This window comes from Canis lupus, chromosome 11, assembly GCF_011100685.1.
Source record: "Canis lupus familiaris isolate Mischka breed German Shepherd chromosome 11, alternate assembly UU_Cfam_GSD_1.0, whole genome shotgun sequence".
Classification (NCBI taxonomy): domain Eukaryota; kingdom Metazoa; phylum Chordata; class Mammalia; order Carnivora; family Canidae; genus Canis; species Canis lupus.
Window position 1 is genome coordinate 56,424,921 of NC_049232.1, and position 17,433 is coordinate 56,442,353.

General features: G+C 48.4%; 1 protein-coding gene and 1 long non-coding RNA gene across 6 annotated transcripts in view; one reads left to right on the top strand and one right to left on the bottom strand.

Moving 5' to 3' along the window:
- COL15A1 (collagen type XV alpha 1 chain) overlaps positions 1-17,433 on the top strand; it is a 105,592-nt gene that overhangs the window by 61,832 nt on the left and 26,327 nt on the right. For all 5 annotated transcript variants that reach the window (XM_038552919.1, XM_038552921.1, XM_038552920.1 and 2 more), the window contains 10 exons: positions 1,235-1,360; positions 1,917-1,979; positions 8,083-8,118; positions 8,599-8,739; positions 8,934-9,002; positions 9,759-9,794; positions 9,898-9,981; positions 11,297-11,362; positions 14,001-14,036; positions 16,177-16,239. In XM_038552919.1, the coding sequence (XP_038408847.1) occupies positions 1,235-1,360; positions 1,917-1,979; positions 8,083-8,118; positions 8,599-8,739; positions 8,934-9,002; positions 9,759-9,794; positions 9,898-9,981; positions 11,297-11,362; positions 14,001-14,036; positions 16,177-16,239 (720 nt within the window). The remainder of the gene's footprint in view (positions 1-1,234; positions 1,361-1,916; positions 1,980-8,082; positions 8,119-8,598; positions 8,740-8,933; positions 9,003-9,758; positions 9,795-9,897; positions 9,982-11,296; positions 11,363-14,000; positions 14,037-16,176; positions 16,240-17,433) is intronic.
- LOC106559496 lies at positions 717-3,044 on the bottom strand. The gene is made up of 3 exons (XR_005367039.1): positions 2,892-3,044; positions 1,820-1,959; positions 717-1,459 (listed from the first exon to the last, which is right to left on the bottom strand). It is a non-coding gene; the product is annotated as an uncharacterized LOC106559496 (long non-coding RNA).

The window sequence follows — 17,433 nt, forward strand, 5'->3', positions numbered from 1 at the left end:
CCACATGTGTCTATATTTGGCATTTTCCACTTTGATCAGTTTTGTTTTGTTTTAAATGAATATGAGCCTTGTATATAGTTTATATTCGGGACCTCTGCTTTGCCACTTGCCCCTTTTACCTGGCATCCAGCGCTGTTCCATGGTCACATATCCCCATGACCCTCACCTCTTATTGGCTTTGCCTCCATCCCCTCTACCCATTATGGAGAATTACTGGCCTCTTCTCTGGGTAGTATTTCACACTTTGGCTTCCAGATCCTTCTTGAAATCCTCCTTACCCCAAGGCAACCCCTACTACCTCTTCAACTGCTCCTTCTTCCCCTTTGCTCTTGCTCCCTCAGCCTCCTGCCCAAGGCAGGGCCCCCACTAGTTTCTGGTTCCTGGCGATCACCTCCCTTCTCCAACTCCAGCTGGTGGCTTTGTGCTGGGGCCCCCAACCTTGCCTTCAGCCCTTTCCCTGAGCCCCTGTGCTGAATCTTCACCTAGAAGACTCCACCCAGTTGCCCCTCTGTCCCCTCCTCAGGCTAGGACAGGAAGGATTCTGGACTTAACTGGATAAGTGAAATGGGAGTCACATGGATCTTTCTGACTGGTAGGATCCACCAACCCAGCTGGAGGCTAAAGAGACTAGTACACTGCAGGATGGTTTTTTTATTTTTTATTTTTTTTATTTTAAGATTTTATTTATTCACGAGAGACCCAGAGAGAGCAGAGACACAGGGAGAGGGAGAAGCAGGCTCCATGCGGGGAGCCCAGTGCGGGACTGGATCCCAGGGCCCCAGGGTCATGCCTTGAGCCAAAGGCAGATGCTCAACCGCTGAGCCACCCAGGTGCCCCTACAGGAAGAATTTTAATAAGAGTTAGCAACAGGCAGTTTTTGACTGCTCTGTCAGGTAATCAGAAAACTAAATTAGCCAGGACACCTCTGAAAATTCTAACTGATTGTGGATTTTTATTCTATAGCTATATCTAGGGAGAAAACATGATATGATAGGCTCAGAAAGACCTGGGTTCAAGTCCCAGCTTTTCTAATAATTAGCTGTGAGTGTGTAAGCCCAGACCAAGTCACATTGTCTCACTGAGCCTCAGTTTCCCCCATCGGCTAAGTGGGAACACCAGTCTCTACTTGCAGTATTATTGTGAGGAACAGAGAGAATGAAGGGAACATATATGCTTAGTATATTTTATCCCCTACCCTGCTTTTTCTTAACAGAGTATCTTTTTTTTTTTTAAGGGTCCCCCAGGTCCCCCGGGCCCTCCTGGCTCACCTGGGATTCCAGGAAAACCAGGAACTGATGTTTTCATGGGACCCCCTGGATCGCCTGGAGAGGATGGAGCTGCTGGTGAACCTGGGCCCCCGGTGAGCTTCTGGGGTCATCTCTCCCTCTCCTTGGCCATGAGGCTTCCTCTAGACCCCAGACTCCAGCACGAAGGCTCATAACAGAGAGTGAGCAGCTAGCTAATGTTTGTAAACAAAAATCCTCAGCTGAGTCATTGCTGAGACTCATAAGAAGCAGAAGCCAAGAAACATACCATCCTACACACTGCTTTGCTGCTTTGTCTTAGGATAGGAGATACAGACTCATGTGGAATCTTGGAATCATAGGACATCGAAGTGCTGGGCCGGGAGCAGGAGGTCCTCAGAGACCATCTAGGCCGACCCTGCCCCCAGGTCCCCACAAACCCAGAGAGGAAGATACCACCCAGAGAGTGAGGGACACTCATCCACAGGTACATGGTCAGCAGTGGCCATGCTGGGGCCAGGGACCAGCATTTCCACCCTAGACTGACACAAGGCTCCTGGACCCATTGACCTCACCTGATTGGTCCTCCCAGCCATGGCCTCCTTCTCCAGGAAGGGTTCATAGTGATTCTTATCAGAGATGTTGTGGGCTGATTGTCACTGATATTCTCAGGGCCCCGAGGGACAGCCTGGACCTGATGGAGCCTCCGGCCTTCCTGGGATGAAGGGAGAGAAGGTACAGACAGGGTGGGAGGGGTCCAAGCACATGGGGGCCGCCAGACCCACGCTGCCTCTCTCTGACCTCTAGGCCTGAGACCTCTAGACCTCCTTGCCTCTTAGGTGAATGACCCTTTCTAATCTAATTAGGAGGGGTCCTAATCCCCTCGCTGCTGGATGTCCCCGTCCTGGGGCTCTTGATGCCCAAACCTGAGCTCAGCATCTCCAGCTTCCATGAATGGCGCTGCCACCTAGCCAGTCATGAGGACTCAAAGACAGTATCTTCTCTGAGCCCTCCTTCCTCTCCCTTTCCTGCTGTACCAGGACTGGTACACCTGTTGCCAGGACTGACTGGTGCACCTGCCATCCACATCTCTTGCCTCTTTCCTCCCTCATCTGATGTTCATCTCTCCTCACCCACACGGTGGCTTCAGGCGTCTTGCCAGTGTCGCGTTCTCCGCACCCACAATCCAGCTTCCACCCACCTGCCCCACCCGTCCACCCTCCCGTAGCAGGCTTTCTCTGGTCTTTGCTGAGAAGGTATCAAGCCTCGCTGCTGCCTGTAGGATGAAACACAGACGGCGCCCAGACCTTCCATCCCAGCTCTGTCTCCTCCCGTCTCCTTCATGTAGCCTCTGGATCAGCCAGCAGCCCTGCTGCAGTGCTGTGGGCATACTCTTCCTGGATGGCCCCCTGGCCTTTGCACATGCTTTCTCTCCATCTTGGGTGACTTTCCCCTTCCTTGTCCTCCAAGGGCCAGTTCAGATATATCCTCCGAGAAGCCCTTTCAGACTCCCTATGAGCAGAAAGCAGCCCTCCTTCCTGTACTTCTTGTTAACACAGTATTTGTTCTGCTGGGACCCCTCCCAGCTGGTGATAGCTTACCGGTGAGCTCCCCCGATCGACCCCTACCCTGACAAATAGCACTCACACTGTCTGTGCGTCCTTAGGATCTGGTTCAGGCCTCCATTAGTGTTTGATCAGCAAATCTGCTGTTCCCTTCACTCTTCATTCTCTGTAAGCCTGTCTTCTGTCTGCGTGCGTGGGGGCGGGGTTCCTGCCCCTGCAGTCTTCCCAGCCTCTTTGATGAGATAAGCCACATCCCTCAAAGGAGAGCAATAAAGATAAGGTAAACCTCCTTGCAATGATGCAGTCATGAGTTTTACTGGGGTTCAGAGCGAGGATGATCTGTCCTGGCTGAGATAAGGAGCAAGGCCTTCTGTGTACTCCACCGCATGAAGTCGTGGAAAATGTGAACTCCCTAGACGCCACCATCTTCCCTGAACTGAATTTCCAGTTTCCATCAGCTCTCAAGTGTGTTTATTTTAATTGAAATAGTAACTTGATTTTCGTGGAAAGCTCATTTCTCAGAAAAGGAAGAAAGCAACTAGTTGTCAAGCTTTATGGACCTCATTTTACATGTACTGAGTATTTCATAAGAAATTCGATTTTGCAGGAAACATCATAGACCTACACTGTTCTTCCCTGTTCTTCTTACCAGCTCTCCTCTACCCGCCCCCACACACCCCTTCCATGCTTCTCTGGTATTTAAAAATACCCATGCCCACATCCGCACGCTGACACTGGGCGGGTGCACTCTGCAGCAGCTCAGGGGAGCAGCCTTGCACAGGGCAGCAGGCTCACCAGGATAATTGTTGGAGATAAATTACATTTTTCTCTCCCAAATTTGCTATGAGTACTAATTTATTGCACGATGTTCATACGATGCTTTCTGGCCAAGTAAAAGGAGACTGTAGAAGGACTTGGAAATTTGCATCTAGAAAACTCGAAGGAAACCTTGCAGATGACATTTACCTAAAAAAAATTTTCTTAAAAGCCAAAACTAAACCAAGGAGCTGTGGTATGGATATAAAATAACAGAAACATGCTAAAGAAAATGAGTAATCTCCAGGGCGTAACACAACATGAGATCCGATGATACATTTGATCCTTGACTCCCCTCCGCGATACTGTTCTTCAGTTTGCACAACTCCGGTGACAAGGGACTCATTTCCTGCCAGGCAGTGCCTTCCACAGTTGCGTGGACACTTGTAGGAGGAGTTCTTCAGGCTGCGCAGAAAGCAGCCTCTCTTCTCACTTGCAGGGAGTAGAGACCAGTCTGGACAATTATCTAAAGGGGACTTTTTTCCCAAAGAATAAGGTCCAGCTTATTTGGCAAGAAGAAGAATATTATCATATATAGTCATTATTTTCAAATGTGAGGTTGTCATCATAATGTGAATGGTCATTAAGAATTTATGAAACAGATTATTTTATGTTGTGTTCGATGATAGGCATACTCCTTAATTTATTTCCCCAAATTAACATGAGCAGCCCCTCTGAGGTCTTTGGCCCATGAAGAAACAGGCAAGGAGTAGCCTGCTTTCTCAGCTACCAAGTGCTTCTGGAAAGGATGCTGAAAGGACTCGCTGGAGACGAATCTCTGTAAAATTCCTTTCTTCTTTTTGCCCAGCACACGGTGCCATCCAGATCTTCACATGTGTAGCATTTACGATCATCACTCTTTCGCTTTCTTTTACAATCTGAGTCACTCAGTGTATTCTTTGGTGTCAAAAGGTGCTGGAACACCCAGGCAGGAAAGAGTTTGTGTTTTGAAGTTTTCTTCCGTGCCCAGAATTGCTGAGGAGCATTGAACTCCCAGTTAACAGGCTTTGAGTGATCTCACCGAGCTGCCAAAATGTCATTGCTGGACCTCGCATAGCAGATTTTGTCTTGCCCATGAGATGAGGAGAGATGCAAGTAAATCATCATCAGCTTCCCTTTTTCTACTGAAACCCAGTTGTTCTTGGAGCAGTTCTCTAAATCTGACACTCTGCTGGGGGAGCCACGCTTAACAAGGTTCCAGTCGTGGTTTGGAGCTGGTAACAGCTTATTTCGGTTAAACATTCCAATATTGGCCCGATTTCCTACTTCAGATCTTCTTTAACCATCAGATATGTTTGGTACAAAATCAGGATTATGGGTCTCCGTAAAACCAAACAGACCATGGTCAATTGTAACTAACAAGTTGCAAGTTATCAGTATAACAAACTGCATGACCACCACTGACAGACGTGCCCAAGGTCTCAGATACCACCACAAGAAAAAAAATTGATATAGTTATTAGGTTTTTTGATGTTCCTGTATGTTGAAGTCTCATAATGTCCTTAGCAAATCCCATTACCGTAATGAGTGGAAATTTCTAATGAATTCTGAAGCATGATTTTGTAGCATTCCTGCGCCTCGGTCCTTTGCAGCATTTCTGTTGTGGAACTGGCCTCTCCATACTTCACTGCCACAGCCAAACCCACAGCTTGGCTGGTTGGAATTCCAAGATCTCACACTGAGCAATGAAGTCTGTAGCTCTACTGTCATCATTTTGGGAGCAGGGAGTCTTCGCTGACTCTTGTAATTGGAGTCCCCAGTTTTCAGTGCATCTGTTCGTGTAAATTCCAATAAGCAAGCTCATCCATGTCCCAGTTGATCCACTCAGAATCCAAAATGGTGGCCACCAAATCTGTAAGCCAATGGGATGGGCCCAAATACTACCTTTCTGCATGTACAAGCTGGATAAAAATCACCTGTGTCTGAGAACAATAACTCAAGGTTCAAAATATCTTCTAGAACTTCCTTTGAAACCACTACAAGATGTACTCTTGATTTGAAGAGCTGGGAAGGTAACTTTGAGAAAGACTGTTTTTCACTTTCTGAACATAATTTTCTTTTTTAAAAAATTTTAATTTATTTATTCATGAGAGACAGAGAAAGAGAGAGAGGCAGAGACACAGGCAGAGGGAGAAGCAGGCTCCCTGCAGGGAGCCCATGCGGGACTGGATCCTAGGACTCCAGGACCACGCCCTGGGCTGAAGGCAGGAGCCAAACCGCTAAGCCACCCAGGGATTCCCCCATAATTTTCTTTAACACACTCAGCTAGCAACACAACAATAAGGTTTTCAGAGATTAGGGTCCAGAAGTCAAGAGAGGGGGTTAACTTAACTTCTGGTTCACAATATCCCTGATTTCTATGCGACTCATTACTGGAAAGGCGTGTAAGGGTGGCACTTCCCACGGGGACAGACTGCGACAAGCCGCAGAGGCTGGCGTGGCTGGTCACACCCCAGAAGAGCAGGTGCAGTAACCATAGCCTCCAGATTAGAGGCGACGGAACTGGAACCTGATTCTTTTTGTTTCTGCCCATAGTGAAAGGTCACATGTAGTTTCTCTCTGCTCAGGCTGGTAGGCAGAGAAGCCTCCGAACCCAGGCACCACCGCTTCTCCCAGTACCCCTTCCCCTTCCCCTCCTGTCACTCCCTAATGTCCGGGGGGGGGGGGGGGCGGTAGGGTGGGGAGGGCTGCAACCTGATTCTGTGATCTCTCCTCAGGTCCATCCCTCTGATTCAGCTCTTATCGAGTACTTCCTTTCCGCAGTTCTGTATTTTTATTTCTAAGATCGCTGATTGGTTCTTTTCTATAACCACTGTGCTTATTTCGTGATAGTTTGTCCGTGTTGCGTGGCTGTAATACTCTCCCTCTTCTCCCTGAGATTCCCCTGAAGGGTATCACGTACCCTTCAAGTCTCCGTTGGCTCGTGTTCTTCACGCTCCTTCCCCGGGCGTACATCCCACTGCTGGCACTGCCGCCTCTTGCCCTGCGTTGCCTGCCCTCGGATGTGTGGTGTTTCTTGCTTGTGTGTTTGCTTTTTGAGATTGGAACCTCCCTTCGGGCTGTGTTCTGCCTCTGTCTGGACAGATTGTGGGGAGCTGGGCAGCAGCTACTTCTGAGACTTGCAGGTTTCAGGGAGAGGATGGGGGTGGGGGAGTGTTGACATCAGGCAGGGCATCTCAGCAGCTGGTCTTAGGAGTTTGGGGTGCCCCGGCCCCCGTGGGGTTCCCTAGCCACTCAGGACTCTGCCCTATACCCAGACTCCAGCAAATAAGCTTATTGTTCTTGTAGGTGTGGGGACTGGGGGAGATGAGAGGGAATGGCAGGGCTCGCTGGCCTTCCTGCTCCGGAACTTCAGCCTATCTGCCCATCAGAGCCTCACCCTGCTCCCGGCTTCCTGTCACCACTTTGCAGGATCGTCTTCCCCTGTGCCTCTCTCCACCACCGAAGCCTCAGGCTTCGGCTTCCTGTCTTTTCCCCTTGGCGTTCCTGGCTGTTTTCAAGCTCAGTGTCATTTGCCATCTGACTTTTGAGCATGTTATTTTGGAACTATCTGCTCTGTCCTTTCTATGAATTTGATATAGAAGAGCGACCCAGCCCAGGGAGACAGGGGACTGAGGAGAAGAGCACAGCCATAGATGGTGGGTCCATCACCATCAGTGTCAGGACCTTTTCCTGACTCCTCCTGTCGTGAATCCTCAGAGATTCTCTCATTGGGACTCGTGTCCACAGTCCCCTGACATGTAGGGCCATGTCTCTTGTAGTTGACCACTCCTGGCCGCCAGCCCCCACTGGTCCTCCCTTCTGCTCACAGCTCACAGCTGGGTCAATTCCATGGGATCCATATCTAACCACCTCCCAGATCTAAACCTGTCCTGTGGCCCCCATTGAGAATGGACATGCAACCTCTTTTTTTTTTTTTTGCAACCTACTTTAGAGCAACACCCCCCAACCTCATCCTGGGGCCACTCCAGCCAGATATTGGTATTTAGGTATATCCAGAAGAAAGTCAGCCATCGTTCCATAGATCTCTAAAAGTCTAGGGAATACATATCAAGTTCTTGAAGTCCCTTTATTAGCTTGGAGTAGGGGACGTATCCCTCTCCTTGCATCGTGGGAGGGTGGGGTAACGGACAGGCCAGTGCATGGACAATTCTCCAAGGGAATTCTTCCTCTACGATCTCTCCCTGGTTAATCTTCAACTTCTCCTTTTCACTCTTGAGGTAGATAATGAGCTAAGAGTTGAAACACGGATTTCTCACGCTTTCGGCATAACTTGCCTAGCAAAATGACAACTCCGATAATGCACTTGGCTTGGAGACATCAGCCCATTTTAATATCCTACTACTTAAGAGTCAATAATTCTGCATTTTCTTTTCTTTTGACTATACCAAGTGAGATGTACATTCATTGACCCTTTCTCTTGTTTTTTGTTTGTGTGTGTGTGTTTTCTTTCCCAGGGAGCAAGAGGGCCTAATGGCTCCGTTGGTGAAAAGGTAAAAGAAAAAGAACAAAAAGCTTGCTTCTCATTTTTGTCCTTTCTCTGGCTTTACTATAATTGGACTGTTGGGCTGGAATGCTAAACACATGAGTGTTGGGGAGCAGAGAGAAACACATCTCAGCAAGTGCTGAGAGAAAGCAGAGTGGCTGGCATGGGCGGGGTGGGTGGGTGGGTGGGTGAGCAGCCTGTTGTGTTTACTCCTCTCTCACGTCCTCTCCACATGGGCGTGCACAGAGCTCGCTCATCTCCAAGTGATGATGTGCATCATCACTCCACATCACTGATGTGCATCAGCTCATCTCCAAGTGAAGTGTCAGTTAGCCAGGTAGCAGTTTCTGTACCTCGAAGCAGTGCCCATCAGAGACCCCATCAATCTCATTAAGTCCAAAGAATGATTTTCTGACTCAGGCACGTATGTTATTCCTTTCATGAGCAAACCCAGGGCCGCCCGGTAAACCTGTCCTCTTCCTTACAGGGTGACCCAGGCAACAGAGGCTTACCAGGACCTCCAGGGAAAAATGGACAAGTCGGCAGTCCCGGGATCATGGGACCTCCAGGGCCTCCTGGACCCCCAGGACCCCCAGGCCCTGGATGTGCAATGGGACTTGGGTTTGAGGTATGTTCCCCTCTCTGTGTGGTTAAAGAACAACGTGCCCTGGGGACTGTTGGAAAAGCCAGCTGCAACGCTGGTACAAAGGGCAGAGGCTGTGGCGACTCCCCCACGGACCCCAGCCCTGGGGCCCAGCTCTACACCTGGCACAAGTAGATGCTCAGGAATTGGAGAGGAAATTCTCATTCTTCCTTCCCCAGGATACTGAAGGGTCCGGAAGCATCAGGCTATTGCATGAACCGAGAATCTCCGGACCAGTGGCTCCAAGTGTAAGTTGTTTTGAAGCCTTCATTTTGAGGACTGTCACGTTGTCGTGCTGGAGTGCGGCAGCTATGGGGGTGCTATCCTGGCCCTGCTGTTTTCATTAATTCACCCTCTCTGTGCCTCCAGCTTCCGGCAGTGCTGTGGGGAGGCCAAGTGCTCTTTATAGCTTGTTTCTTAGAGGAGCAACACAGAACATCATAGAGGAAAACTTGAAAGTCCTCTCTCTCTCTCTCTCTCTCTCTCTCCAGTCCTTACCATCAAGCATCTCCACCTCATTGTCTCCTACCTGCTGCCCTGTTCAGTACTCACACTTTGCCTCATTTCAGAACCCTGTGCTCCTGACAGGTGCCCCTTCCCACTGCATCTAGCCCCAGGGAGGTGTTGTCCATCTTCCGCAGTGATTCCTAATCTCAAGAGGACCGACCACCACCCCCCCATCTCATTATCTTTGTCAAACGGGACCCAGAGCTGAGCACACTGGTCCAGGAGAAACAGCCTGTAGGGACAAGCAGTAGAGTCCCCTCGGTGGTTAAATGAGACCTTTTCCTATCCTCTAGGTGCAGAGGGCTCTGAGATTCAGGGTTAAGAAGCCACTCTCCCTGTGCTGGAAAGACTCCTTTCTGACTCTGGAAGGGGAGTTTGCCCATCATCTTTGGTCCTGTTATCTGGGGGAAAAATTCACATGGGCACTTAGGGAGGCAAGATAGGAAGTAAGCAAAGTGAAGAGAAGAAAACCAAACAATGTTTATTTGTTTTACCAGGGTCCCAAAGGAGAAAAAGGAGACCAGGGACCCAAGGTGAGGTCACAGATCTGAAGTAGGGGTGGGGGAAATTTCCAGCCAGGTTCTAGGAGCATTATCCATGTACAAATTTTTTTTTCACTATCATCGCTGTATCCAGGGTGACAGAGGGATGGATGGAGCCAGCATTGTGGGGCCCCCCGGACCCAGGGGGCCACCAGGTCGCATCGAAGTCCTGTCTAGTGTGAGTATCATCCAGGTTGGAGCATGGCTATGCATTTGCTGCTTTTACTAAAGGGGAGAGAAGATTGAACACAGCTTGAGGGCCTTTGAGGCTGGTGGTTATGCAGAGGGCGCAGAGCTGGCATCTGGCTTTGGAGCTTCCACCACATGTCTGTTCCTACCCCAGTACCACTGTTCTCACATAGTGCTTCCAGAACATCCCCCTAGTTGGCAGCATTTACAGCCAAGAGATTAGCTGTCACAGAGCTGTAACATAGAAGCAGAGGAACATAATGGGGGAATAAGTGAATAAAGATGTTTTGGGATATGGGAAATTCAGGAAGACTTCTTGGAGGAAATGTCTTTGAGCAGAGACTTGAGAGCTGCGAAGGATCTTAGCAGGTGAGTGTTAAGAACAGGACTTGCAGAATTCAGGGGAGCAGGAACACTGAGCCACAGCTCAGAATAGAAAAAGTGTGTGTCCAAGGCACAGGGAGCTGATGGGTATGAAGAGGGTAGAGAGTGATAGAAATTTGTAGAGGAGGCTGGGATGTGGCTTGGGACCAGAGCAAGGTCCCCTTCGTGTTAGGGTATCACATTGGTGAAAAACTGTGCCCCTTTGGAGACAAATGATATCATACTGGTAGATAACAGAAAGACAAAAATCCCAAATTACTAGGAAAAAGAGGATGACTAGAGTTTCTTTAAAAAAAAAAGTGATTAAAAATATCAAGCATGGGTAAGGGTGTGGAAACATAGGCTTTAGTGACAGTGTAAATTGTATGGCCCCTTTAGACAGCTCTTTAGCAATCCGTTAAAACTAAAAATGCCTGTACCCCCAATTTCATGTGGAAAGATGGTCATGCTATATGGTTGGAGAAAGCAAGTTTAAAAATAATACATACAGCCTGATGCCATTTATGTAAAATAGGCACCTGCACGCATGTGCACGTGCACACACACACACACACACACACAGCCAACACTACAAGTTTTCTGTGGATATATATATATATATATATATATATATATATATATATATATATTTGTGTTATATACAAAATATCTACATGTATTAAAATTTTAAAAAGAGAGAAGGCATTCATGTTTTGTGCAATTTTAAGGTTAATTGAAAGAGGAAAGTGCCACAGCAGCTCAGGGCTGTTTTATAAAAGGTGGAGAAGGGATGGATGTGTTGGCAGTGAGTTTAGGGTGTTATCATGTCCATCTGTGTTCTGTCATGAGGGTGGGGGCGACCTCAGTGAAAGACTCCCTGCCAGGAGCAGGGTGGGACATACGCTACCCACTGTCTCATCATCTGTTTGCTCTCTTTTCAGGCTTTGACCAACATCACCCATGGATTCATGAATCTCTCGGACATCCCTGAGCTCATTGGGCCTCCGGTGTGTATCCATAGCTGCCCTAGAGTAAGGGTCCCTCTGATGAGACTAAGTTGCGTTGGTTTGGAAGCCTTTTAGCTCTTTTTTAAATTTATTTTTTATATTTGTTTGTTTGTTTGTTTATGATTTATTTATTTATTCATGACACACACACACACACACACACACACACACACACAGAGGCAGAGACACAGGCAGAGGGAGAAGCAGGTTCTATGCAGGGAGCCTGATGCGGGACTTGATCCCAGGACTCCAGGATCATGCCCTGGGCCAAAGGCAGGCGCCAAACCACTGAACCACCCAGGGATCCCTTATTTATTTATTTTTAAAGATTTTATTTATTTATTCATGAGACACACACACACACACACAGAGAGAGAGAGAGGCAGAGAGACAGGCAGAGGGAGAAGCAGGTTCTATGCAGGGATCCCGACAGGGAACTCGATCCCAGGACTCCAGGATCATGCCCTGGGCCAAAGGCAGGTACTAAACTGCTGAGCCACCCAGGCATCCCTAGCTTTTTTAAAAAAAAAAAAAGATTTTATTTATTTATTCATGAGAGACACAGAGAGAGAGGCAGAGACATAGGCAGAGGGAGGAGCAGGCTCCCCGTGGGGCGCCTGATGTGGGACTCAATCCCAGGACCCCAGGATCATGCCCTGAGCCAAAGGCAGACGCTTAACCATTGAGCCACCCAGGTGCCCTAGACTTTTAGCTCTTGAATCGTGGAGCTAGAATATATCAGAACAGAATGGAAAAAGAACTTTGTATTTCTGAGAAGTTGCTATCACATCAATTTGATCGTTTGGGGAGTTTTATCCAATGCAGTGGAAGCTTCCAGTCTTCCGTATCAGAAGTATGCGTCATAGAAATCAGAGAATCATAAGTAACAATCCAATTGACGTCCGTGTGATGGCTTTGGCTTGCTTTTATTAGCATGATCTCATTTCACAGAACGGGAAGAGCCTAGAGAGACCTAACCTAGTGCTAATGGGAAAACCAGCGCACAAAGGAGAGAACATGACTTGCTTCATTCTTTCTAGCCTCCCCGTTAGAGATCAGGAACATTCAATGAGACAACAGTATTTCTGAAAGTCCACAGAGTTGGTCTATGGCACAGCAGGACCTAAGAGGAAGGAAGCTTCTTCCTGCATTCTGTGCCATAACACCCCATTGCACCTCCCAGCATGTGCTGGTGACAGCTGGGGAGAGAGGAGAGAGCTCTGGCCTCAGGAGCCTTGGGGTCCAGCCCTTCTGCCTGCCACACACCACCCTGAATGTCTAAGCCTGTCCTTTGATCATACCTCACCAGCCTTTGGGGCAGCTCACCAGAGGTTGGTGGATGTGGACTCCTTTGGAAATGGCACACACTCTGTGCAAGCCTGGATGGAGACTGAGGCTTACGCTTCCACAGCTAGGCAGCCCTGATGTCTTCAGGGCTCACCCACCCCTGCAGTCCCTAATGAGGTTGGCCTGAACCCCCACCATCCATGTCCTGGGGGAACTCGGTGCTCTCCCCAAGGCTTCTGCAGCTATCTGGGAGGTTCTAGGGCTAGTCTCTCCTGCTGAGTGACCTCTGTTGGTGGGTCCTCCCATTGTCTCTTCTGTACTACATCCACTGAGGCTCCCTTTCCTTGATTTCTGTACAATCACTCAAAACACCCCAGTAACCAACTCCTAAGGCAAACCAGCTACTGAACAAAAGTCGTCTCATAGTGGGTCTTGGTATTTCCCAAACTGCTGGAAGTTTGGGGTATTAGGTGGGACATTACTAAAGCAAAATAACAGGCTAAAATCAAAGGTTTGGCCTCTGTTTTCTAAGAGTCCCTGGGCCTTGTCTGCCCCAACCCTTCTCCCTCTCCCCACCTCTCGAATCCACCTTCCCCTCCAACCCTGTCCTCCCCTTAGTAAACCCACACCCCTCAAGGGTCCTTTACATGCCGAATGAAGGGCCAAGATTTTCCTACTCAGAGGCCCCTCCCTCCCTGAGGGACTCAAGACCCGGCCAACACCTTCATGCTTTCCCACCCCACTGTGTATGCAGTGTACCAAGAAACGTGTTGCTATCCAGTCATCTCTCTCTTTATGTTTTCTGCCAAACTCACAGACCTTTGATGAGCATGTGGGTCCCTGAGCCAGCAGGAAGAGCCCTGGCCAACTGGAGTGAACCACAGACTCTCTGTTTATTCTTCTCTGAGGGAGAAGAGCTGAGTGTCACCAACATGCCCCCACTTCCACCCCCAAATACCTCAGTGCACTCTTTGGGCCCACTCCTCAGAAATTAGGGGCTTATGCTTCAAGAACATGTGTTGAGGACACTGACTGAACTCATGGAGGGGGAGCCGCCAGCCGCTTCACTTGCAGAGTCCCATTTGGGGATGGGGGAGGTGATGGGAGTGGAGCTGTGGGTTCCAGGATGCAGTTTCTGGCTCTGTCACTAGCTGTGTGACTCTGCCCAGTCCCTTCCCTTCCCAGGCCTCAGCATCCTCATCAACAAATGGATCATGAGATTCCCCACATAGGAACGTGCTTGGGCCTTTGGGAGGTGCTGGGGGTGGGGGGAGGTGCTCTGAGGCAGTGTTCCTCTTGGCTCTGGAAATGCCATTCCTAACCCACCTGCTTGGTTTTTGGTATGTCACAGGGTCCGGAAGGCATACCCGGGCTGCCAGGATTTCCAGTAAGTACCACAGCAGCCATCTTCCCTCTGTGCCCTGGGGCTGTGCTCATTCTGTTCCCTCCACCTGCAATGTCATTCTCTAAATTCTGCATGACCAACCCCTGGTGCCATCTTGTTCATGTAACCTGTCCTCGTTGACCTCCACCTGGAGTGGTCTTTTCCTCCTTTGAGTTCCATAGGCTTTGTTTTCAGCTCTGCTGTGATTCTCTTCTTCTGATCCCAAATAAGTTAATTGTGTCCTTGTCTTTTTTTATTATTTTTTTTCCCATGATTTTACTGTGAAAAGCTTGGGGAGGTTGGGTCTTATCTCTCTCTCTCCCACAGTACTGGCAGAAACCAGAGCCAGTGGTTGGCTTTCTATGAATGCAAGTGGATGAGTCAAGCATTTCAATAGATACAGCTGATACAGTCCCAGCAGATCAGTTTCCTACAGAGAGAAGACAGTGGCGATGGAGGATGGGGTGGGGAATCACAAGGAGTCCAATATCTAATAGTCCGTGTGCTCACTGCTGGGGCTTCTATCACGGGATGTGAATATGCATTTCTAGGTAGAAGGTGATCAGTTCTGTCTAAAACTTTGAGCCTGTGCTGAAGCCCTAAGGCTCCAGGGTGATTTCTCCAAGACACTATAGCTCTGAAAGGTCCTAATGCCAACAGGCATATGCACTGTCTCCAGATAAATGAAGGAAACTTATCAAAACTGCAACATCAATTTATTCTTGATGGTGGAATTATAAATGATTTCTTTTTCTACTTTTCTGAACTTTTTTACATTTTTTAAAAGGAGCATATCTGGGGATCCCTTGGGTGGCTCAGCGGTTTAGCACCTGCCTTTGGCCCAGGGCGCGATCCTGGAGACCCGGGATGGAGTCCCACGTCGGGCTCCCGGCATGGAGCCTGCCTCTTCCTCCTCCTGTGTCTCTGCCTCTCTCTCTCTGTCTATGATAAATAAATAAATAAATCTTTAAAAAAATAAAAATAAAATAAAAGAGCATATCTTATGATGACATAGTTCATGCAAATACGCATGAACTAGACCTTAGATACGAGAGAGGGAGTAGCAGCCATGGAGGACACCTCTTTGTTAGGAAAAGAAGAGTCCAGGCCTCTGAGCTCCAGCTCTGGCTTGGCTGCTTCAAACTGGTGGTGTGTTCCAGAACACATCTTCCTCTAGATGAGTAGTTCTGTGTTGCTGAGGGAGGCTCCCAGGCCACTTTAGAGAGCAAAGAGGGGGCCACATAGGCAGGTTCCAGACCCCTGACCTCCAATAGAAAAGCTCCATTTGACATACTTTGTATAGTAGGTTTTTCATTGAAGTCTTTATTTGAAAAAAGAAAAGGAATGAAAAGAGCTTCATTGTTAAAAAATAATGATAACAAATATTTGGAAGCCACTGCTCTAATGGGCAACTCACCCTTTAAACCAGCAGACAGAACAGGAACTTGTGAAAATCTACATGCAGTAAAGTGCTTAACGTTTTTGGGGGGGACAGACGTCTGGCTAGTCATTGTCACAGGTATTCAGTGTCTGTTGGAGTTGAGAAGAGGTCACTTCTGGCTGGTGTACAGAACTTGGCTCTGCAGAGGGGCGGATGTGCTTTCCTGCAGGGGGAAGGCCACGGGCAGAAGCACAGAGTTGACGGACAGTGCAGAGAGGGGCAGGGGAAAGACTCACCCTGGTGTGACAGGGAGCGGGAGATGACATGCTGAGGCTGGTGTGCTGGGTTTGGGGGTCAGGCTGGGATGTTTGGATCCTGTCCCATGAGTGGTAGGGAGCCAGAGAAGAAGCGGGAGTCATGGAAGGTGAACAGTGGGTAGAAGCTGGCTGCAGGATGGCCTGGAAGGAGCCGTAGGGCCAGCAGAGGTAGCAGGACCAGGCTGTTTCAGGAGTGCCCATCAGGGGAAGCCACCATTCAGCAGCAGGGCCTCCAGGCCTACTCACGCTCAGTGTTGTCTTCTTTCCCCTAGACCATAACTTCTGCACCACTTAAAATTAAGAAGATATCATGGATAATGGTGACTTCCTCCTCCCAGGGGAATGGCACCCCCTACTCTTCTACTTTTTGAAAAAAATACTTCCATTTGGTTAAAGCATTTTAATTATAACAACCAACAGAATCTCCTCTGATGATCCCTTCCAGGGCCCTCGAGGACCAAAGGGTGACACTGGCGTGCCTGGATTTCCAGGACTAAAAGGAGAACAGGTAAGAGGGACTCAGGTCTCTACTGGGATCATGCTCCAGAATTTTTTTTTTTTTTTTTCAGAATTTGCTAACTATTTCCAATTGGCTGAAAGTAGCTGTTAACTTTTTAAAAATGAGATAATAATTCATATACCACAAAATCCACTCCTTAAAGGATTGAGTGAGTTTTAGTGTGCTCACAAGGTGGTACCACCATCACTGCTACCCAATTCTTGAACATTTTCATGCCAAGAAGAAGCTCCATATCTTTTAGCAGCCATTCCCCAGCTGTTAACTTTTATCATCTCAATGGTCCTCCAAGGTGAGGGTGGGTCATAGGTGGAAAAATTGATTCTCATCATGGCTTGGAAAAAGAACTCAACACACCCTTGAATGTTGTCATCCATGTGCTGTGCTTTGTCTGACTACCTGTTGGGCACCCCCATGAGAGTGTGTGCTCCCCGAGGGCAGGCCACATGCCGGTTCCTTTTCTATAGTTCTGGTGCTTAGCACAGGTCCTGGTATGCAAATGGCACCCAAGACATTTATTGGATAAAACAATATATAATTCTATATATTGGATAAAAGACGATACAACATATAATTAATCAGCACATTGAATGCTAGTATTTAGAAATAATAAGCTGGACATTCTGCATTTGGATGGCAGTCTTGGTTCAGAACCTTTGGAATAAATATTTAGCATGCAAAGCATATCCTTGGAACTCCCAGGACACTGAATGGACCTTTATACCTTTCCACATTTGCTTCTTGGAATTAACTCCCCAGTTAGTTTTTATAGAGAAAGGAAAGAGTGACATCTATTCACAGATCACAGACTGTCTATCATTCATCTATCCGTTTGTGTACTCGTGCGTCTTATATCTGTTCTCTGGGGTGTGCCAGCCGGTGTCCCATAGTGGCCCTAGGGATATAGAAGTAAGACATGAGGAACAGGGGTGCGATTAGCCAGCAGAAAGTATGGCCATGGCTGTGCTGGAGGTTTGTGCAAAGCGGGGAGGAGCAGCCCTCGCGCCTGCCTTGAGAGTCACGGAGGGTGGGTATGTATGTCTCTAAAAGGAGGGAACATTAAGCTTCTCTTGTTTTCTACCCCAACATTCCACCCTGGCAACCCCAACAGAGGCTCCGGTGTCCGTTGGACCACAGTCTTAGGAGAGAGGGGGTTCAGTGTGCTGGGTGAAGGGGTCTAAGTTT